Consider the following 21,046-nt stretch of genomic DNA (forward strand, 5'->3'; position numbering starts at 1 on the left):
TGCTGCCGCGGTCGTCATAAACTGACCTCATGGTCCCGGGTGTTACACAAGCAGAAGGGTGAGTGTTGCAGTCAAATACAAATCTCCGGTCCAAGTCTGACAAGCTACAGTCGTCAAACCGTTGTCGACATCATGTCAGCTGTGTGAGCAAATCAACAGTCAACAATAAATCTGGACGACTGCAGATTGCCAGAGCTGACATATTATTTCAGGAAACACACAAGCAAGTAGTACAGTATTATTACATATTGCCCTCAAGGATGTTTTGTACCATAATAATTTATGTTGTTTCCACTTAAAAGACAGTTTAAATTGAAGGATGCTATAAAAGTAAGTATACCCAAAAGGAAAAGCGGACCGTTCAGAGATGTAAAGCTTCCAAAAAATATTTTTTTTACACATTAGTTGTCAACCATTATCACAACATGGCTCCACAGTCTGAGTGGGAATAAACACATTTAAATATGTTTTGCCTCATTTGAAAATATTCAAAAACCCTTTGAGGAAGCTTTGTTACGGTCAAGCTATTCTATTATACAGCAAAACAATATAACTTAAAAATGTTAATTTGAAAAGCTAAAAAGGTGTTTAGATAAAGTGGATAACCACTAAAGCATCCTGTCTCATACAATATAGAAAGCAGAGTGTATAAACAGTAGACATGAAGACACACAGAGTCCATCACTGCCACAGGTCCTCTGTACGTCCAAATTTGAAGACCAAACCCCTAATGAGAGGACAAGAAGACAGTGTAAGAGAAATACACCTCCACATAACTCCGTGGCCAAAGTGTAAGCATGAGTTTGATGCAAGACGCTGGCGGCAAACCCCCAACTTACCCGAAGAAAATGAACGCATTTTGGAAGAAAACGGCAATTCCGGGGTACACGAAAGGCTTTCCTGCAAGAGACAACAGATGTACAGCTTACAAAATGAGGCTGCATTTACAATTTGACAGAGCGCCACATTTGGCTAATGAAGAGAGCCGTTCGCTATTGGGCTGTACAAGACTTTGCATGCTTTACACAGTAGATGTAAATTAAGTTACTGCATCATACTGGCTACTCTTCCCTTTCTGCAACTTTCAAAAGTCAATGTCACACCCTAAAACTGATTACTCACCAGGCACTACGAATCCTCCGAACAGAATCCACATTGAGGCAATGAGAGAGCCAAACGCCAGCATGAAGCCGATGAAGAGCCACACGCGAGCGCCTGCAGAACAGAGATAAGAAGGTGCAAAAGAGTGTTACTGGGCGACGCCGCACAGCAATTCATTATATGGGTACTGTAGGAACTGGATGCTGCAGTATTAAAATACACAGTCAGGAAACCATCATAATAAATGGGGAAAAATAAGTGTTTGTGGGGAAGTTTTTATCCAGCAGTACGAGGAGCTCATCATACACACCCGTCTGTCCAATGCAGCCTTCGCTGTAGCTGTCTCCTCTCACTTGGCCATTTGAAACAGCATTTATCCTAGAGGTGTTGATGAAAAAAAGACATTTACAAACATATCCAAAGCTACTTGTACCTGATTGCTCATGTTGACAGACCCCATGGTGATAACTGGATACTGTTTGAAGCATAAGCATTGTGAAGGCCGACACTCACAAACTAACTAGCTGGGGATTACCAATCTGACCAAAACATTACCATCACCAGCTCCACTTATTTGGCATTTTAAAAGCTTTGAGCCCCGCCCCACAGCCCTTGAGTTGCTTAGTTTTCATTGAGACCATAAAATTGGTGAAAGATTAAGAAACCATCTGACACTAGAGACCATTATTGAACAGAGACAAGGGGTAACCGCCCTCTACCCTCACCAATATACAGCCACCAGACTTAAAGTGACTCGACACTTGAGTCACACGATAGCACCTCGAGCAACATCTGTGACAGATGGGAGGCCTGCGGACGGGGCTGGAACCTCACAATGAGACCGTTTCGTCAAACAGAAGAATTGAAACAGTTCCCCCTGTGACAGAAAACAAAAAGGTGAGCAGAGTCGGCCTTACATGAGGAAGGCCACCGTGGCGATGACTCCACAGGTGTGATAGGCGTGATGAAAATCGCCCTCATTGGGATATTTCACCGCCGCATCAATGATGATCCACCAACCGGTGAAGAACTGCAACGAGATCCACAGTTAGCCCGAGGGCTCCGGTGCTCAGCATGAACACGAGTGTCAACAAACGGCTGATACATCTGCATCCTCAGGAGCCCACAGAGAGAATTAGTAACCAGGGGGGGCAGACACAGAGCAGGAAGATAGATCAGTGTCTGTCTAAATACCCCTTCTGTAGTTATGTGTATCAGGCCTGTAACGGACACAATGAGGGCAATACCAGAACTCCAGCGGCTACGGACGCTATTGTGTTTCTTCTCTCTGCCCAGTCCACGTTGCACTCGCAGTCTCCGCAGCGGATCCCGTCCAGGAAACCCGACATGACTCTGCGGAAAGGGCGTCATGTTCAACAATGAGTACAAGTGGGACAACAACAATGGAAAGCTCAAAGCGACATCACACATGTTTATATGTTTATAGATATATAAACAGACCCCGTTCCACCACACCATCCTGTCTATCTGGTAGGAAAATGAATAATAAATAAAATATAAAAGTCGGCTCACGTTCTCTGTTTGTGCGCAATCTCTGTAGGGTGATGCTTGATAACATGGCTTATTTACCAAGTAGCAACAAGCTTACTTATACACTAAAGTGCGGTAACATCTCGGCTATTCGACTAAACACGGATGTTGAGATTTACGGCCGTAAACACTCAACGTAACTTCACGGTAGATAACAAACAGGGCTGTCTCGACTCGTTGGGATTTCTTTTGTTCATCGCTTGTGGCATTAGCAAACATTTCCTTGAAGGTTTCTTCTCGCTACGAAGTTGCTAGAAATAACATCGTTACTCAAAAGACATTGCCAGTGACGAGCTGGAACACGGGCCCCGCCGGAATCACCGGGTCGGCACGTTAATGTCACTATTTTTAACCATTTCTTACCTTTTATTTTCGGTTTTTAATGCGAACCTCCCCGATAAGCTCGATTGTGCTTTCGCTCGAGCTCGCTCATGCACATGCGCAGTTACACACCACACGCTTCTGGTGAGGGAACCTCGGCTATGATGTCGTTGCGTTCATGGTGTTGTGAACAAAATGGGAATTTGTGCTACATCACAAGCGAATGGACTTTTTATTCGGTGTAACGCAACAGTTTTAGAATATGGTACTCAATATATGTGCTAGTCTTTTCTGTATACACCCCTGGTGCTACAGCCAAACGATATAAACCCAACTTCGTTGTTAATTCCAAATAAAATGGCGACACACGAGTAAATTACGGGTAATGACTAACGTACGAGCTTTGCTCTTCTTCATGAAGGAAGCACCGTGGATGAGCGTTTGTATATAGACCACGAGACGTTTACTTCCACAGGAATCGATACCAAAAATAACAAAAGTAGGTTACATCTGTAACTATTTCGTCCTATGTCTAAAACAATACATTCTTACAAATTATATTAATAACTGAATATTAAAAAAAATACTCAGGAGACAGGTTGTTAATGGATTTATGAACATTTAATTTCCTTGTATTTCGGCCTATTTGCTTAATCTGTGTTTCAGTGGTGCTGGTGCAGAGCAGCTAAAAAGCTTGTTTGAAATATGCTGTTTATTGAAATAAAGGGAGAAAGGTGTGTCCTTGATCCCAGAAGAACAAACTTGACACAATGAACAGAAAATTCTCTTCAACCTGTTAGTGATTGCAAAAAACACATGGAAGGGTTTTTGAAGCCGTTTGCTGTATAATCTCATCCGAGACTTGTGCCCGGAATCTAATGCTTGTCACATGGGGCCTTTCATTACTCACAAATAGTAATGGCTGCAACTGTGAACAGGGTACAAGAGAAAATGCCTGTGGCTGTATCATCGACTGCATTGAAGATCACACACAGACATTCACAACAAATAGATGGACTGAAAACACAATATGTTTAGCAAACCAGTATACAAAGCATTGTACAACTACTTTTTAGTTGAGACATTTGAAAAGGCCATGCAAGCCAGTATAAATGATTAAATAATAGTGTCTTAAAAGACTCCAAGCAATTGCAAGGCCACAGATATGGACAGAAAGATGACACCGAAATATCCAATGTAGCCATAGGCGCCGATCATCCTCTTGGACGGATCTGGAACAAGACAGAAAACAGAACAATGTTAGCTTTTCGCCAAATGAGAATTATATGAAACAACAATGAATACCAAACTCTTATAGACTCTTATAACTCTCTGACATTGAAATTAAAATGTTATTGATAATACATTTAATGGCTATGACTGTTGTAAAAATGAGTTATCTTGAACAATGACCATAATTCAGACCTCAGCGATGCATGCTTTTTTTCATTATTATCTTTTGCTCAATGCAATATTCTGTCAATTATTAAACACAACTGGAAGAGGATGAAGAAAAATGTTCTGGTGACCATCTTCACCTCTGTGACTACTAGCAGTGCTAGATTGCGTTTTGATCTTCAAGGTCCACTTTACACAAACTCTAGAACTTTGAACCATTATGTTGCATAAATGTAAAGGCTTAGTAAATACTATTGGTGGTCTTGTAATTTAAAAGCCTTATGTCAGCATACAAATATTTGGAAATAAATCTATTAGACTGATGAAAAGAGTGGGTGAACTGAGTCCAGGGCCTTTTTCTTCTATTAAAGACATGACATATAATGTGAGTCTTACCTCCTGTGTAGTAGCCCCAGGCATAGGAAAACCTGCTGGTCACCCAAATAGCCCCCAGCACCGATGCTGACAACTAGGTTTAGAAACACAGAACACAGTTTGACGAGAAGAAAAAAAAATGCTTTATCACTCTGACTCTGCTATCCTGAAATTTATTGACACAGATCATGAGGATTGCTTGCCCCTCCCACAAATACGAAACGGCGTGTGGTTACAATTGCAGCAGTCTAAAATAAAAACTAAACTAAAAAGCCCTCAATAGCATGGCAAAAAGGTGTACAAATGATACATACCGGGTAGACGAGAGCCGCAATGGTCTGGAACACGAGCCACTGAGCGTACACCTCGAGTGTGTTCTGGTGTGCTCTCTGGATACAGTTGAATACCGGCTCCTTGTCACTGTACATAGTGGGATACTGCAAAGAATCAAAAACACATCACATGTTAGCCAGAAAAACTTGTGAAAAAAAAATAAATGATTGCCCAGTAAAGTGAAATCAAACTACCTTGACGTCGTACTTCTTTCTGGCGGACCCGACTTTTACTGCTAAGTAGCCCAGCATGATCCAGCTGTACAGGTAGACAAATATGGCATAGCCAAAGCTGGGCGGCAACACGGTCAGGATGTCCATCTCTGCACCGAGTTTTCCTGTGTGTCAAGTTTTCAGAAGGTGCACAACGCGATCTGCGACTATCCAGCCAGATGGGACGAGAGGAGACTCAACTCTTGAGGCGGAAGGCACCGAAGTAAACAGAAGTCGAGGTTACATAAAACTATCGCGAGATCGGTTGCCTGGTGACGTCGTAACCAATTTAAAGGGCAATTACACAATAATAACAATGTTACGTTTCTTTAGCTGCACGTAGGAAGCTCACTGTTTGCTCATGATAATGTGCACTGAATGTATTTTAATGCAATTATATGAAGTGTATTACTGAAACACAGATTTGGTCCTCCTTCAATTGAATCAACATCAATAACCCTAGCACCGCGTTTGTCGTTTAGTTATAGTTAGTACATGTACATACTTTTCATTTTGTATACTTCATATACACTTCATGTACATTGTATATGTTTTTAGTGCATTTTGGAACTTTATTATTATATTTTCTTGAATACGCTTTATTTTATTGTATAGTATATATTGAGTATTTTTCATACTTTGTCTGTCTGTCTATTTCCTGTCATATACATGACAAGAAATAGCATCGATATCCAACATATGTATATTAATTAATGCCAGCGTTAGAGACACTGCAGGCATCGAGGGGGTTATGCTTTATATTTTTGGTAAAAACTCCAAACATTGTATTGCACGTCAGTGCTGAAGCAACAGGTCAAACCAAATTTTTTAATTCGTTTAAACTTTTTTAACAAGTTTGGATTTCCAACATTACATCTTACTTCTTTGGCTGTTATGGGTCATACACTGTAGTCTACTTCTTGCTCCTACCGCAGACCTATGATTATGATGGCCGCCATTACGTCTGCTGTATTTAAGATAATGCTCTGGACACGAACAGGAACACGTGACTGGAATTTTCCAGTAAAGTGGCTCCGCCCAAGAACTAACCGTCTAAACGAGCGAAGTCGACATTCGGTTGAGCCTCGACGGAAGAGACAGCGGTAGCGATTTTACTAATATCAGCAACAAAACAACACATTTCTACCGCATCTGAGCTTTATTCGCGGTTAATCTTCTCGTTATACGTATAAGAAAGTAACTATTTTGCCAGAACGTTAGCGTTATAGCGTTTACATCGTCGATATCGGAACAAAGGCATCAAGCTCCAGTCGGCCTGGTAAGACCCGTGACTTCCGCTAGCATGGCTAACTGTTTTGCCAATCTAGCACGAGTTAACGCTCCGTGTATCTTCTATTTGTGGCTATAATTGTGTTTTATTATTTTTATCTTAAGTTTAACTTGTGGCTATCTTTTGTTAACGATATGCGAAAGAACGGCATGTTCCTTCTTTTACAGTGAAACCAGATGTTAGCTTCAGCGAGTCCAGCTATCTTTAGCTTGCGTCGGGCCAGACATTTATAGAAGGCCTCTCCTCGCCGTTGCAGCTACGTTGCGCCACTCGCCATGTTATGAACCAACAGCCACAAGCTTACACCTAGCATGCTATGCGTGATATTATCATGGCACTTCTCTAAAAGACTGACGACGGGCAATATTCAAGTAGTATCCGCACCGTTTGTTTTACTGATTGTTGTTTAAGTGTTTAAAAAAAATAATAATAATACGTATTTTTCATTTCAGCTCGTGGCAGAAAATATAACAATGGCCAAGGGAGAAGACTCTTACTTGGAGATTGTCCACGTTCGTCAGAGCGATGGCATAGATGTCGCCATTGACCAGAGCTGTCCTGTCTCATCTCGCTCCCGATCGCGGTCCAAAAGCGGCGGCTCTGGCCGCCGCAGGGGGCGTTACAGCCGCAAGGGAGGCCACAGGTCTTCGTCTTCTCGCAGCAGGTCCCGCTCTGACCCCCGGTCCCGCTCTCACCCCCGTTGCCACAGACCTGCCTCCCGCTGTCGCTGTGACAAGCATCGCGGGTCTGGCCGTAGCTGCCGATCCCCTTCTCGGCGCCACAGGGCCCACTCGGGATCACCCTCGCCTTCCAGGCACACTCGCGACCGACGCAACAGGCCCCACTCCAAGCCCACCAGCCGTCGTAGCCGGGAGAGTAAGGAGGTGAGCAGGTCTTCCCAGTTCCCGCCCAGAAACGACGACAGCAGCTCACGGTCTGGATCTTCAGAGCATTCTGTCGACTTGAGCTTTGATGGTGAGTTGATTGGATGAGGGAATTGTCATTACTCTGGCAAAAAAAATTATATTGTACAGGTGAATACATTTTCGATTTGTGTTTCACAGATAAAGGAACCCCTATCGAGGCTGTGGAGGCCAATGTTACCATAATCCCAGAAGTAGAGAAGCTTGAACTTCCTGAGATGGTGAAACCAACCCTTTGCGAGCAGGCGGTGGAGTCCAAACTGGTGTTGACAGGGACATGGGTGAGACAAGACCTGGAAAAGACGACTTCACAGGTGGGTGCCTGAGAGTGATGGTCCGCTTAACATTGAACACAATACACACTTAAAAACAGACTTTCCCACAGATTCTTATTAAATGCACAGACTATCCTTCCCAATCTAGGATGACTGTTAAATATAAGGTAAGGTGTGTTGAGAATTTTCTTTAATAATGATATATATTGATCCTAGCTTTCACTTATTTTGTCAAAGTTACACTTTGTCTGATCTACTGTATCTTTGTTGCAATGTCTACAGGTGTCTATTGATTAGCTGTAGGGCTATGTTGTTACATTTCCTGTCTTGTGTAACCTTTGGACCCCTGAGAGATTATACATACTCTCTGTATTTATTCCTGTCTTCATAGATAACATGACAGTGGTCTCCTTCACTCATCGGCACCTGGGATTAAAGGGCTGTCATGTGACTTAGGTGACAACAATACGTGTTTGCGTGAAAGTTTATCTGATAACTCTTGCAATGTTCAAAAAGTATAAATTATCTAGAGGTTAGCAATTAAACAAACACATATGCAGATTATCAGACATGGTGCACACAGTCAATATATGTGCTAATTCCTCACATAGACGTTTCATGAGCAATTCAGATATTGTATTACACTGACTCCTTGATATAGATAGGCAGCAGAATTCTGACATTTCAATGTATTTATGCTTGAAGTTGAACTGGGTCGTTGTTATTTAGCAGAATCCTTCACTCGCTGATGGAGCAAAGGCGTGTGGACTGCATTATAGTGACTATCCCTGTCAAGAGAGCTAAAAACAGACGAAGAACTCCTCTCCGTATTCCAAAGATAAGTTGGTTCACCAGCCGTGTGCTGAGGGCCTGGAAACCTACGTCACCATCATTCTGCCACTGTAGACAGAGAAGACATCCTCCTTTTTTTTTTTTTTTTAACTGATACTTTTTGTTTGTTTTTGCATTTTATGGTTTTATTCTGTTTCAATGTCTGTCCTTGTAGGATGATTTTTAATGGTGGAGCTTTGACAGCAGTGGGATGGAGGGGGGTGTTGGTATTGAAGAAACTTAAATAATTCACTATGCAATGAAGTGCTTTACAATAGTAGCAATGGGAACTATAATCTATCTATAAGATCTTAACAAACTGTCAAAGCACAAACTCAATCAGTTATACACGCATATCTCACTAGGTCTGTTTTTCTTGTCTTTTTTTAAAAACAGAGCAACGATGACGAGTCTGATGTGTTCAGCCGAGGGATGTCTCCAAAAAGAAAAATTATCTCATTCAGCATTAATGTAAGTGAATTATATTGCAGCGTAATTTTTTTTTTCTCTCCTAAATATAGTCCCTGGGCATATTATTGATGTTGTCTAATACTTTCCTAATCTTGTCCCCTTAGAACGCTGTGCTGAAACCAACAGGGGCAGTTCCATCTGGTTCTAAGGTAACTTCCAGAGTGGACATCTATGAAAGCAGGAAGCCTTATGGCCACTGGATGCCGGTCAAATCGGGCCACGCCGCCAGTGCACGCAAACGCGCACTTGCCATGTCACACTAGTGTGGCAGAGTACATGGACACTGTGAATACTATAAATATTTTGTACATATGTTTGACCTTTTCATGGCAGAGGTTTTATTACAGAGCAGTTATGTGGGAAGAAATGAAGAAGTCTATCAGGTGGGATAATTTGTTTTTTTTCCCCTTTGTTGTATACTATGCTTCAATAAAGATATTTATTTGAATAAAAATAAAGTGTTTGTCTGTTCTGTTCAGAGTGACTGCATCTTGAGCATTTAATAACTATTGAGTGAAAGCTTAAATAGGAACTTATTGAGGCTTCAGAGTTTCCAAAATGTCTAAAATATGTGTTGAGAAATTACATTTGAATGATATGGGACTCAACAGAGGAAAACACTGAACTTCCCACATATTACAGTAATGTTATGGTGTGCTTAAATATTCCACTAGGGTAAATGATACATAAACAACCGGATACAACATTAATGCTAAAGGACAGTCAATGTAAATTAAAGAAATCCTGGCAGTCTTCCATTGTGGTGCTTTGTTTTTCTGAGTGTCTGTCACTCATTGGAGCATAATAGAGCGGAACCATCATTAGTGTTATTCGTAGGCATTACATCTGTAGTTCTACCACGAGGAGTCAAAATGTCTGCCGTGAGTAAGGGACAACTAAAGTGAGTACATGTGTAAACAGGTTCACATAGATTTGGCAAACAAAAACAATTTAGTGACATGGCCTCATGACAATGTCCAGAACTTGTTTCTTGGCCTTCTACCAGTTTCACACATCTGCCACGTTTCTCAAGTCTAAAGGGATCAAATTGGCTGCATTCTTTATGACCACACGGTGTCAGTATTGTCAAATCTTCCATTTGCTTCTTCTGCGTCTCACTTCGGTCATTGGGGCATGCCTCATGTTCTAGACTGAGGTTGGTGTGAATCACCAGCTGCAGCTTTGATTTGAACATGAACTTAAAGAAATGTCAGCTCTTGTTTAGTTTTCATAAGGGACATTTCTGACTTGTTGCAGTATGAATAATAAACTTTCTGGGGGATGAATTACATTTAGCTGTAGAGGTCCTGGTATAGTGCATAATGTGTGCTTATTGGGGCACTTGAAACTGCAACAGGGCAGTCGTTAATGTTATTAGTAACACCTGTGCGCTTCCTGCTGTGTACAACACACCTGTCCCAATGTGCCAATCACTACAAGGACTCACAGCTGGTGGTGATTGATGTGAGGGGATCTTCTGTCTGCCAACGGGATTTGTACATGTTCCTTCTTGAGCGACTTGATATATATCCTGCTGTTGTGGTTGCCGTGCTACTTACCCTAAAGCTTTGTGTGTGTGCACACGTGTGTCACGCACACTGTGATGGTTCTCGCCCCCATGTTAAAAACACTGGTGTTGTATTGCCTTGAAGGTATTTTGGGTGAGATAGCTATCTATGTGAGTGGATGATAAATTTGAATCTCAAGGCTGATATTTAGATGCGTGTCACAATCTGCTGTAATAAAAATCAGTTTTAATTACACCTGACTCCCCCAGACTGTGTGTCTCCTGCTGTTGACTGACCTGTAATCCTGATGAATTGCTTTGACAGGAGATAAGAAATGCAAAAACACACTGTAGGTGGAACTGGAGCAGAGGGTGGGGCACTGTTTATTTGATACACACAGAGAGATCATTGATGTGGCAGTCTCTCGTTTTGACAAGACAGACTTGTTATGCATCGTCACACAGTCATCCTCACAGGACTCATGGAGTCATCGCATAGGATTGGTTTTATTCTCGGTCTGTAATAAGAATTAGTGCCACATCCTCGCTGGCTGGCCTCTGTGTCTATATGGAAACTTGCCCTGTTAGCACAATATTTATCCAGACATGTTCCTACACTCACTAGGCTTAAATTGTACCCATTTTTGCTTCACAGGGAACTATTTTAAACAGGCAAGTTGGCCTTGAAAGAATCTAAAGGTGGCATATTGGTTTTCACGACGGGGAATTTATGCAGTGTTGTTCCTTACAAGTCCCGGCCAACATCCACGGGCTAATCAGATAACACACAGATATCACAATTATGCATCTGAATGTTTAATCCACTCCCTAAAGCTCAAGAGCAGAGTGAGGTATCAAAGCCATCATCTGAAGCTCCCCTGCACCTTCATCAGTAAAACAAAAACACAATGTGTCGGGGCGTCTTTGCACACCACCCTTTAAAAGATCTTACCAATGTATTCTGTGGAGGGTTAACGTCTATTGATTCATCCAGATTCAATATAACATGTCGGTATACATATATATACACAATGGTGTGTTTGATTCAGTGCCTACACAACCCAATGACTGTGGGGAAAATGCCCCGAGATTCACACTGACATAAGTTGAGGAATTGGGAGACTTTCATGGGAACCGGTGGTGTTGTCTCGATCTCTTCTGCAGTCACAAGGCCTTCCTGCTCATGTCGCAGCTCGGGGGCAAGTTAGTTAGACTGAGATGTGGATGATAATGAATAAATTGAATTGCTCACTTGTTGGTCCTTCATCTCTTTGTGCACCTAAAAACATGCTTTTGGCTGGCATCTCCGGCTAAATGTGCCCCGAGGTTTGACGTACTTAACGGTAACTCATTCTCACGCTCAGAGATCGTCTCCCGTCATGAGACCACACACAGAACAAAAAACAAGTGTGCAAGATGAACTGTATGCGGTTTATTTAAAAAGAAGGGTAAAAGTAATCATAACAGTTGTTTTAACTTCTAGCACTGTACAAAGGACACCACACATCTTACATATGCCTGAATTATATCTTGGCTCATATAAAAATGTAACTATCGTTTCTCACATTTTAATACATGTATTCTAGTCATGATGCAAGCATGGAGAATAAAGAGAAGCATCCAGGACTCCTGAATGAAGACAAAACACATTCGGAGTTGACTGGACCCTCTAGACAGCCGTGCCTCTCTCCAAGTTCTGTTTGATCTCTGCGGTGTATTTGCCGTAGAAGCGCTCCGCCTTCTTGTTGAACTTGGCGTTCCTCTCGTTAATGTAGTCGATGTCTGCGTCGTCGTTGTAAGCCCTGCGCCGGCTGTACTTGGCCCGCTTCTCTATCCTGACAATCGCAAAAAAAAAAGAAGAGAGAAGCAGCTTAGAGGGGATTTCATAACTTAGTGTGGCCACCATCCATGGCATATTCAATAACAATAATTGGCTACAGGCAATAATTCGAGGGGTGTGCATTTAAATTTGGCAAGGAGAGTGGCGATGGAAAACTTAAAACGCTTGCATAGTTGAGAGGAAAATACTGTCAAGTTGCAAGCTCCCAGTCTTCATCCGCTGTCTCTTCAAAGCATTGTTGTGCGTCATACCCTGGCACGAGAGTCCTTGTCTAATGCCCCACAGTCGCGTCTCCAAAACAAGCCGTAGACTGTCTCAAATATAGAACAGCTCAGGGGGGAAAAACAGGGTAAGAGAAGGTTGAGAGGGGGCTTCTGTAGCCAGGACAAAAACTTTGAAAAACAGTGGACAGACTAAATCGTTTGAAGCCGCGGCCAATTTAATGTGAGGGACACCGACGGTGGAGTAGCATCCTACCCAATACAGTTTGGTGTGGACCGTCTGTTTGACGTGAGGCTGAACAGGAGCCGTGCCCCGACTAGGACCCAAAGAAACATTCTGTATTGGAGGGGGAGGGCCCGCTTCATATCACGGTTCACACCAAAACATCACTCTCTTCCAAATTGGTAAAGAGGTCAAAAAGTCATTATTTCCACACATAATTTGTTACAAGCGAGATAATCTCATATTTCAAGACTTCACACTGTGTTGGTGGATTAACAGTGCCAACAAAAAGGTCTGAATGTATCCACTGTCTTTTAAAAAAAAATACAGTGGATTGCTTAAAGGAATGCGTGACTGACACAATTCACATTTTTATATAATATTTACTCACCCTACATTATACCCTCACATTCTTACATTTTTTAACTACTTAAATTCATTAAGACTTTTCTCAGGCATGCAAAAAAATAGTTTTCCTCGAAAACTCAAGGGGACACGGTGTGAGTAATTTATATATAAACGGTCATTTTGTCTGAAGGTGAATCATAATTCAGCTTGAATAAAGTCATGGGGGAGATTATTGCGGGGGTCGGGAGAGGATATGGCATCTGTGCTTGAGTGTGACTCACTGTTTCTCGACATCCTCCACCATGCGGTCAATGCCCAGCTTTGTGGGGACATGGGTGCCGTGGATCAGGCTGTTAGACGTGGGGTGGAAGTCCTCACCGCTGTGGAGCAGCAGCAAAGGAATTAGACACGTACAACCAAAGAGAATAATGATCTCCACATACTTAAAAACGGACTTCTCTATTCCATCATTGTGATGATGGTCATCCCAATGAAAGAAGATAATGTGGCCACAGGGAGAAATGTGTCTGTGCATCCTTCACGGTTCTGCATGACCGTCAGTCTTTTGAGGGCAAATAACCTGCAGGCGTCAAACTCTTCTTCAAACTTCAGTGTGCGTTTGTGCGTTGCACATTTACTATTTCTGAAGGACCTTTGGGAGCATTTCAAAGCGGCCCTCAGGGCAAATGAGGGGGTACACAACTTAACATATAGAAAATGCTTTGTGCACATGTGATGGGGTGAATGCTGAGACGATTACGCTAGGCCAAATGTTACAATTTATTTTGCTTGACTAGAGATTTCACAGTTACGGTCCCAATAGCAGAGTCGCATGCCATCGTTTCATAGCTCCGTTAGTGGGAATACACAAAACAATAAAAATCTAATTCCAGATTTCTTCATCCATGTTGAGCCGTCTGTCTATCTGGGAGAAGAGATTTAAAAAAGACATGGCAAAAGACGTGGGGGGAGGCGGGGTGTCACTCACCAATCCTCTCTCTGCTTCTCGTAGCTTTCCATGTCTGGTCGGATTTGCTTGGTGAGCCTCTGGTACTGTCGGAATTGGGCCTCGGCATAACCTGCAGATCATTGTGTGAGACGGAGAGAGAAAAAACGTTCATAATAATTACCGGAACAAACAGCGAGCAGGCACGAGGCTCAGCAACATAACCTGCGGCTGGTTAGGAAGGGATGAAGAGGCAACTCTCCTACTCCCTTCCTCTCTTTAGGCCCCTCTGGTGATAATTTTCTCCCCAGAGGTTTTAATTCAGAAAAGGTTTTTGATGCAACAGATGGCAGCCATATTTATGAGAAGTCTTTTTTTTCTTCTTCCCAGGAGATTAAATTGGGGGCAGTTCAAGATGATTAACATCCCCGAGAGGTCCTTACATGCAAATCAGTATTGTGCTGTACACTGCCGCAACACAAGATTTAGGCAGCAACATTTCCCTGTTTAGGAGAAGTGGAAAAACTTTCAAATTTCACAGAACTCAAGGTGAACCACTTGTTTCCTAAAGAGTAAACTGTATTAAAATTACAACTTATAAAACAAGCTGGTTCTGTGGTGTCACACTTAAAATAAAGCAGTTTGATCCCATTGCAATTTGCTTCCATGTTACTTCTGGACTATAAGATAAGACAATACAATCAGTGACAACCACTTCAGTGTGTTAAACAACGACTAGTGCCAACCCTGATTCTATTAGGTGTGAAAGGACAGAAATGTCCACTTGATTGATCCAGACATGTGTAATTAGTTTAGATCCCTTAGAAAAAGGCCACAGTCTTTAGTCTGTACTTTGATCTGTATTAATTCAGGTAGCCATTAATATGTTTAAGTAAAAATTAGGTTGGTGCCAACCTGCATGGTGTAATTCAAAGATGGCATCAAAAGTTGGTTGAAAACTAAACCATGTGTTGCTGGTGTACAACTCCCTTAGGAAATGAAATTACGAATCTCAACGGCAATATCCTGGCTAAATAATTGTCAAAATAAAAAATTAAAACTTAAACTGGCCAGGCTGATTAACTGACAATGAGTTTTATTAACTCAGACAGTTGTTTCTGTGAGTGATAGTGCGCCTCTGTTTGTCCACGGCTAATCTCGCTTTTCGCAACAGTTAACTGTGTAATATTTTTTAATGTATATCATTTCTTGTGGTTGTGGTCACTCACACTTTTGCAAAACACATTTTATTGCCGAAACTACCAGTGCACCACACACTGCCACTCAGCAGCTACTAGGTGGACAGAAAGCTTGCATGAAGTGTATTATACGCGACTTCGAGCCGATTGTCTGCAGTCATTGCCGCTTGTTTAAGTGAAGTGCGTTTTGCGACATTTGACGGAGGTTTGCGCTATGAAGCCTCAGTCGCTGCAGACACACCTGGCGGAGATCTACACTCTGAGCACTAATTTCACTCACAAAAGTACAACCAAAGAGTACGCTGTACACAATGCATGCGTGTCTTTACTGGAGAGCCCATAACAAACCTGCAAATCCTGTGTCTGGGTTCTTCTTCTTTTTCTTCCTCTCCCACCGCTCTGCATCTTCAGCGGTGATTTCGAGCAGTTTCACTCTGTTATAATCCTCCCCTTTGTCAGCACATTCCTGAAAGAAAAACGTGAACATGTTACGCATGTATAAATGAATCGCTATTTCATAAGTAAACTGCCTAAATGTTGAGTTTATGGTATTCAAAATGTACTTTTTCCTTCAAGAGGGAACCTATTGAATCACTAAAATGTTCTTAGGAAATATGAATATATGAGTCACCAGAGCCGTCATGGTCCGCTAACCCTTCTCTGCCGCGATCAGCTGTTAAACTGAACAGCTGGCGTAGTGACCAAAACCACGGCCCGCAGTAATGATTTGATTGGTACTTCAGCTTCATCACACGTATGTCAACGTGGAGAGAGAAATGACAACTCTCTCGGCTCTGACATTTGCTTGCTGGGCTTTTCCTACTATAGCTATGCTGATGACACCCAACTGATCATCTCGTTGTTAGAATGACATCTCTCAGTGGATGTCCGCTCACCACCTGAAAATTAATCCTGACAAGACTGAACTACTTTTCTTTCCAGGAAAAGGCTATCCAACCCACGACCTCACTATTACCTTCAACAACTGAGTGTTGGCCAGGAACCTCGGTGTGACACTCAACAGTGAACTCTCCCTGACTTTACTGCAACAACACGTTCCTGTGGGTACATTCTGTACAACATCAGGAGAATACGTCCCCTTCTCACTCAGAAGGCGGTCCAGGCTCTCGTCCAGGCTCTGATCATCTTGACTCCTGTAACTCCCTCCCAGCAGGTCTACCTGTTAACACCATTGGGCATCTACTGCTCACCCAGAATGCAGCAACTTGACAAGTCTTTAACCTCTTAAAATTCACCTACAGTACTCTGCGCCCTTCACTGGCTACCGGTGGCCGCATCTGACACATAATGAGATTAGATGACTTGGTGTGCAAACTTGTCTGATCAGTGTTTCAAGTCAACACACTATGACCTCATTTGTAACATGCACGGTGCTATAGAGTTGATAAATACTTTTTTCTTTTCGTCTTCAGCCAGCTCCCACTCCAGTCGGGCTTTCTTCGCCTCCCAGTTTGAAGGGAGTTTCAGCCTCTTGTCCTCCTCCACGACCTCCTGGTGGTTGAGCTTCCGCGCTTCATTCTGGGACGAAAGACAACACATGACGACATGCTGCGCACGCAGGTGTGTACACACGGGACACAACAGAAGTAAACGTCCAGCCATGAAGCTAATGACGCAAATAGTCTGCCTCGATGCCGTAACTAAATGTTATTTAATAAAAACAACATTTGACTCACCCGTTTGAAATGTAACTCTCTAAATTTCCGTAGTCTCGCTTCCCTCTGGGAGGTTCCTGCGTCCTCCTCTCCTGTGGCCGTAGCCGACTCCTGGAAACACCGACAGTTAATGTTATTAGTGTAATATGTGTATAACACATTTCACACCGAGGGGGACTTATTAACGCTAGGTGTGGACTCTTAAAGACCGGAAGAGCTAACCGTCAGTTAGCTAATATCGGTTAGCTTAGCGCCACGACGCGTAAACAACAAGTCAGGAACACAAACTCTCTCCGTCGGCAAACTGAAACATCGCCTTGAAAGGAATTATACTAATTTGCTCTAATCTGGCCACACAATCAAGCAAATGGAGCAAATTTGACATTAAAATCGAGGAATTACAAACCTCAACACAGGACGCCATTGTTGATCTCCACGGAGGACGAAACAGGAAGTGTGACGTTCACACCGGATATTACGCAAACATCAACATTTCAGATTTTATTATTTGGTCAATAAATATTTGAACAGAAATATAAAATGTGAAAGAGGGGTCCATTTCAGTTCTCTGATAACACTACTTTTATTTTTTTTATGTCATATTCATTGTTCTCTCTCTCTCTCTCTCTCTCTCTCTCTCTCTCTCTCTCTCTCTCTCTCTCTCTCTCTCTCTCTCTCTCTCTCTCTCTTTCTCTCTCTCTCTCCATATACTCATGATGCCTTGGTTTCTAAATACTTTTGTAGTTGATTAGTCGTTTAGGTTATGTTTTTAAATGTTAAATTACATGTTTAAACTCAGTTTTACAGATCTGTCGATTAAATCAACTAATCGATAAGTCAATTTCTTTGGTCAACGTCAAGTTTTTGTATCACATTGTGCACATTTCAAGAAGCTGACACTTTATGTTTTACTCTCAGTAAGAAATTTGCAAGTAAGAAATCAGTGGTGTGTCTAAAGGAGTCTATCACAATTTTGTTTTAATGAAATGTACTGGTATAATTAAGTGTGTCCATGGTCTTCCTAGTCACGATGGACAATTTTGAAAATGCTGTCATGTGAAAGAGGTTTTACATCTTTCCATTCTAAAAGAGCTGGAGGCTTTTGCTTGTTAAACAGATGGTATTTGTGTCATTTCCCACAATTTCTGCAGATGTTCTCTGTCTTATTTTGATTTAGAGTTTCCAGGGGTGGAAACAATGATTATAATGAAAATGGTAACACAAGAAATTATATTAATAATACTAATATGAATATCAAATACTTCTTCTTCTTCTTCTTCTTCTTCTTCTTCTTCTTCTTCTTCTTCTTCTTCTTCTTCTTCTTCTCCTTCTTCTTCTTTTTAGCCCTAGGACTCTTGGAAAAAAATCAAACAACATAAGAGAAAAAAAAGAAGTATGGAACAGACGTTGATGTTCAGAAATGGTTATGGAGTTGAACAGGCAACGCTGTTCTATAGTGTCATCAGAGCCCAGTTACTAGACATAAAATCAACATTAAACCTATAACATTACCACGAAAAAAAATCATACTTGAATTATTTGCCGTCATGATCAGGCATTATAAATCCTGTTTTTGTATAATATTTTAAAAGAAGCCATCTTGCTTTCCTTTTGAAGTTTGAATTTATTGAAACATACTGCTACAAATGGAAACTGGCACAATGCACACAGACAGCAATTATGAATATGACTGGAGGTTACACAGAGAGAGCCATGAAAGGTCAAGCATAAAGTCATCAGTGTGCCACACAGAGAGTCCGTTCAGACTCCCCTAAACTCAATTGTGACGGTTGTTTTTTCTGTAGAGAAATGGAACGTCATATGTATCAGCAATGCATGTTATTTTTACCCACAGAAAAACACAAGTATCACTCAGTGCCTTGGCCCTCCAAATATGATTGTGTGATCAGAACAGAAGACAAAAGTAAACACATTCCAGAGTCATTTGAGGCATATTTGACTTGCCAAAATGGATGTGCTCCCCGTTTGATTGCATTATACTAATATAGCTCTTTTGGAAGGATGTAATTAAGTGGAGTTTATAGTCTTAGATTAAAGCATCCTCTAGATCACAGGCCATGTTAATGGAGTGATGCATTTTCACTGGAAACCAGATGGGAGCACATCACAACAGAACAAAACATCACTGGCTCCAGTAATAGGCAGGGCCTCTGCTATTGCCATGCAAAAATAAAAAACATCTCCATAATAAATGACTCTCAGATGAAGAGAGAGGAACAGCAAAGGAACAGGAAAGGAACAGAGGAAGCAAATGAGCACTTCCTCTGTATATAAGTTAACTCTACGACGGCAGAGCGTGGAATCGTTGTAAAGCAACACAAATAGAGTTGTGTATACTTTTTTAAATTTCCGGACCCCAAGACGAGTTTACAGTATGTCTTATGGGTGTGTTCTCTGTCTTCAATAGCTGTTAATCTCTCTGTTAATGTCTCCCACACACGTTGAACAGGTGTCAGGTATCTCATGGGTGAAGTTAACTGTCTTCAGGGATGCATTCACTCACTGACCAAGAAGCTCCAACATGTTTTGCTTGGACAGAGAGGACCGATGTAACGATTGTAACTCCACGTTTAATGTTCTTGTCATGTAAGAACCCAAAATGCAGTACGGCTTTCCTTTTAGTTGGTGGGGATTAAAATCACTGAACTGTGTTTGGGGACTCTTTAAGCAACACATGTGCTGTCATTGCCATCAATCAGTCAAAAGAAAATGAGATATTTGCACAATACAGAAACATATACGTTCGAAAATATATTGTGTGACAACACCAACACAGAAAGGAGAAGCAGTCTCTGTTCATTCCTGTGCCAGCGCCTGTCATCGCCCGACAACGGCTCCGCACGTTACAGTGGAGATCGGCTTGATCTAAATCTGAAATCCAAACTGGCTTTGTGACAGGCGATGTGGGGATCCAAGCAACGCTGCCACTGCCATTTAAGGGATACTAAACTTTGATGCAGTGCGGCACAGATCTCACATGTGTTGGGGCCACCCAAAAACGCTGATCAGTCACTCCTCGATATTAACTTTTCCACTCAGGCAAATCAGGCCTGAAATAGAGTTACATTATATGTGCAAATAAATTGCACATTTCTAAATTCGTAGCAGACCTCACGGTCCTTTCAAAAGCATTAATCAAACCGGACATGATATTAGTTCAGTTAGCTCCATGCTGTGACTGAGATACTATGCCTTTTGTACACACAGACGTACATTCAACTGGCGCTGTTATCTTGCTCTTAATAAGAGTTACTGTAGATAGCACATGGACGGGGGGGGGGGGCTCTTGCTGCGCATACAGCTGCTTCACATCTGGAACTTAATATAAACATCAAGGCCAATAAAATCATTCCATTTCCTTAATTACTATTCCTGTCATTTCCGCACTAAATGAAAAGTTATTAATTCAGGGCCAACACAAACACGCTTCTCCAACACGAGGAGCTGCTCCTGAAGCGTCGCCACCCTGACTACAGGCCGCTGTCACTGGACTGGAACCACAAGCTCCTGCCTCGCTCCGCTGGCGCGTGTTTGTGTGAATGTGTAAACGTGAGAGAGTGTGTGTGTGTGTGTGTGTGTGTGTGTGTGTGTCTGTGTGTGTGTGTGTGTGTGTGGGGAACAGAGGCCAAGGCGCTGCAGACATGAATGGAACACAAGATGGCGTCTTGTTTTCCGTCCCATCCAAATGTTCCCAGAATATGTGTGCCAGAATATTCACGACAGGCGCATCCTCCCCCCCTTTCGGCGCCATTGCTCTTGTTCTTTTGCTGTTTCTCTGTGTTTAAACTCACGCCCTGCCACCTTTTCCTCCATCCCATTCATACCACTCCTCCTCTACATCCATTCTCTCCTTTGTCCTCCTGCTGGTTGAATGCTGGTCCCGTCCATGTTGGAAAGCCAGCTTCTTAATTGGACATATTAAGGAACATCTCTCTGTAATGTTGCCAAAATACTTGGCATGCACTAAACGAGGAATTGCAATC

At 42.2% G+C, this 21,046-nt stretch overlaps 4 protein-coding genes across 4 annotated transcripts; 1 reads left to right on the forward strand and 3 right to left on the reverse strand.

The window, feature by feature from the left end:
* Window positions 1–540: 540 nt before the first annotated feature.
* Window positions 541–3,116, reverse strand: tmem50a (transmembrane protein 50A). The gene is made up of 7 exons (XM_068579923.1): window positions 3,016–3,116; window positions 2,349–2,454; window positions 2,019–2,131; window positions 1,412–1,479; window positions 1,123–1,215; window positions 840–900; window positions 541–727 (listed from the first exon to the last, which is right to left on the reverse strand). The coding sequence occupies exons 2-7, from the start codon at window positions 2,448–2,450 to the stop codon at window positions 682–684; spliced, it is 483 nt and encodes a 160-aa protein (XP_068436024.1). The 5' UTR covers window positions 2,451–2,454; window positions 3,016–3,116; the 3' UTR covers window positions 541–681.
* A 456-nt stretch (window positions 3,117–3,572) lies between these two features.
* Window positions 3,573–5,556, reverse strand: mgst3b (microsomal glutathione S-transferase 3b). Its single transcript, XM_068580168.1, has 4 exons — window positions 5,274–5,556; window positions 5,061–5,183; window positions 4,768–4,840; window positions 3,573–4,205 (listed from the first exon to the last, which is right to left on the reverse strand). Exons 1-4 carry the CDS (start codon window positions 5,397–5,399, stop codon window positions 4,105–4,107), a joined length of 423 nt encoding a protein of 140 aa, XP_068436269.1. The 5' UTR covers window positions 5,400–5,556; the 3' UTR covers window positions 3,573–4,104.
* Window positions 5,557–6,320: 764 nt separating this feature from the next.
* On the forward strand, window positions 6,321–9,540 carry rsrp1 (arginine/serine-rich protein 1). The gene is made up of 5 exons (XM_068580167.1): window positions 6,321–6,570; window positions 7,035–7,557; window positions 7,647–7,819; window positions 9,008–9,082; window positions 9,187–9,540. Exons 2-5 carry the CDS (start codon window positions 7,056–7,058, stop codon window positions 9,343–9,345), a joined length of 909 nt encoding a protein of 302 aa, XP_068436268.1. The 5' UTR covers window positions 6,321–6,570; window positions 7,035–7,055; the 3' UTR covers window positions 9,346–9,540.
* A 2,473-nt stretch (window positions 9,541–12,013) lies between these two features.
* syf2 (SYF2 pre-mRNA-splicing factor) lies at window positions 12,014–17,488 on the reverse strand. The gene is made up of 7 exons (XM_068579644.1): window positions 17,449–17,488; window positions 17,064–17,153; window positions 16,780–16,905; window positions 15,715–15,832; window positions 14,210–14,300; window positions 13,503–13,601; window positions 12,014–12,424 (listed from the first exon to the last, which is right to left on the reverse strand). The coding sequence occupies exons 1-7, from the start codon at window positions 17,464–17,466 to the stop codon at window positions 12,259–12,261; spliced, it is 708 nt and encodes a 235-aa protein (XP_068435745.1). The 5' UTR covers window positions 17,467–17,488; the 3' UTR covers window positions 12,014–12,258.
* Window positions 17,489–21,046: the final 3,558 nt, after the last annotated feature.

This window comes from Clinocottus analis, unplaced genomic scaffold (assembly GCF_023055335.1).
Source record: "Clinocottus analis isolate CAN_PGR_092001 unplaced genomic scaffold, fCliAna1.0.p SCAF_17, whole genome shotgun sequence".
Taxonomy (NCBI): domain Eukaryota; kingdom Metazoa; phylum Chordata; class Actinopteri; order Perciformes; family Cottidae; genus Clinocottus; species Clinocottus analis.

What these genes read in the sequence shown, in the direction of transcription:
- syf2 (XM_068579644.1), bottom strand. An exon ending in CTGAAGACGAAAAGAAAAAA is followed by an intron (nt 15,833 to 16,779) that starts GTATTTATCAAC and finishes TTTTTCTTTCAG; the next exon opens with GAATGTGCTGACAAAGGGGA. An exon ending in GAGAAGCAGAGAGAGGATTG is followed by an intron (nt 13,602 to 14,209) that starts GTGAGTGACACC and finishes GCTGCTCCACAG; the next exon opens with CGGTGAGGACTTCCACCCCA.
- rsrp1 (XM_068580167.1), top strand. Translation starts at nt 7,056, where the DNA reads ATGGCCAAGGGAGAAGACTCTTACTTGGAGATTGTCCACGTTCGTCAG. An exon ending in TGGAAAAGACGACTTCACAG is followed by an intron (nt 7,820 to 9,007) that starts GTGGGTGCCTGA and finishes TTTTAAAAACAG; the next exon opens with AGCAACGATGACGAGTCTGA. An exon ending in TTATCTCATTCAGCATTAAT is followed by an intron (nt 9,083 to 9,186) that starts GTAAGTGAATTA and finishes TTGTCCCCTTAG; the next exon opens with AACGCTGTGCTGAAACCAAC.
- mgst3b (XM_068580168.1), bottom strand. Translation starts at nt 5,399, where the DNA reads ATGGACATCCTGACCGTGTTGCCGCCCAGCTTTGGCTATGCCATATTT. An exon ending in GAAAGAAGTACGACGTCAAG is followed by an intron (nt 5,184 to 5,273) that starts GTAGTTTGATTT and finishes GATTCTTTGCAG; the next exon opens with TATCCCACTATGTACAGTGA. An exon ending in CTGGGGCTACTACACAGGAG is followed by an intron (nt 4,206 to 4,767) that starts GTAAGACTCACA and finishes GTCTTGTTCCAG; the next exon opens with ATCCGTCCAAGAGGATGATC.
- tmem50a (XM_068579923.1), bottom strand. Translation starts at nt 2,450, where the DNA reads ATGTCGGGTTTCCTGGACGGGATCCGCTGCGGAGACTGCGAGTGCAAC. An exon ending in GCCACGGTGGCCTTCCTCAT is followed by an intron (nt 1,480 to 2,018) that starts GTAAGGCCGACT and finishes CAACACCTCTAG; the next exon opens with GATAAATGCTGTTTCAAATG. An exon ending in AATGCGTTCATTTTCTTCGG is followed by an intron (nt 728 to 839) that starts GTAAGTTGGGGG and finishes TCCTCTCATTAG; the next exon opens with GGGTTTGGTCTTCAAATTTG.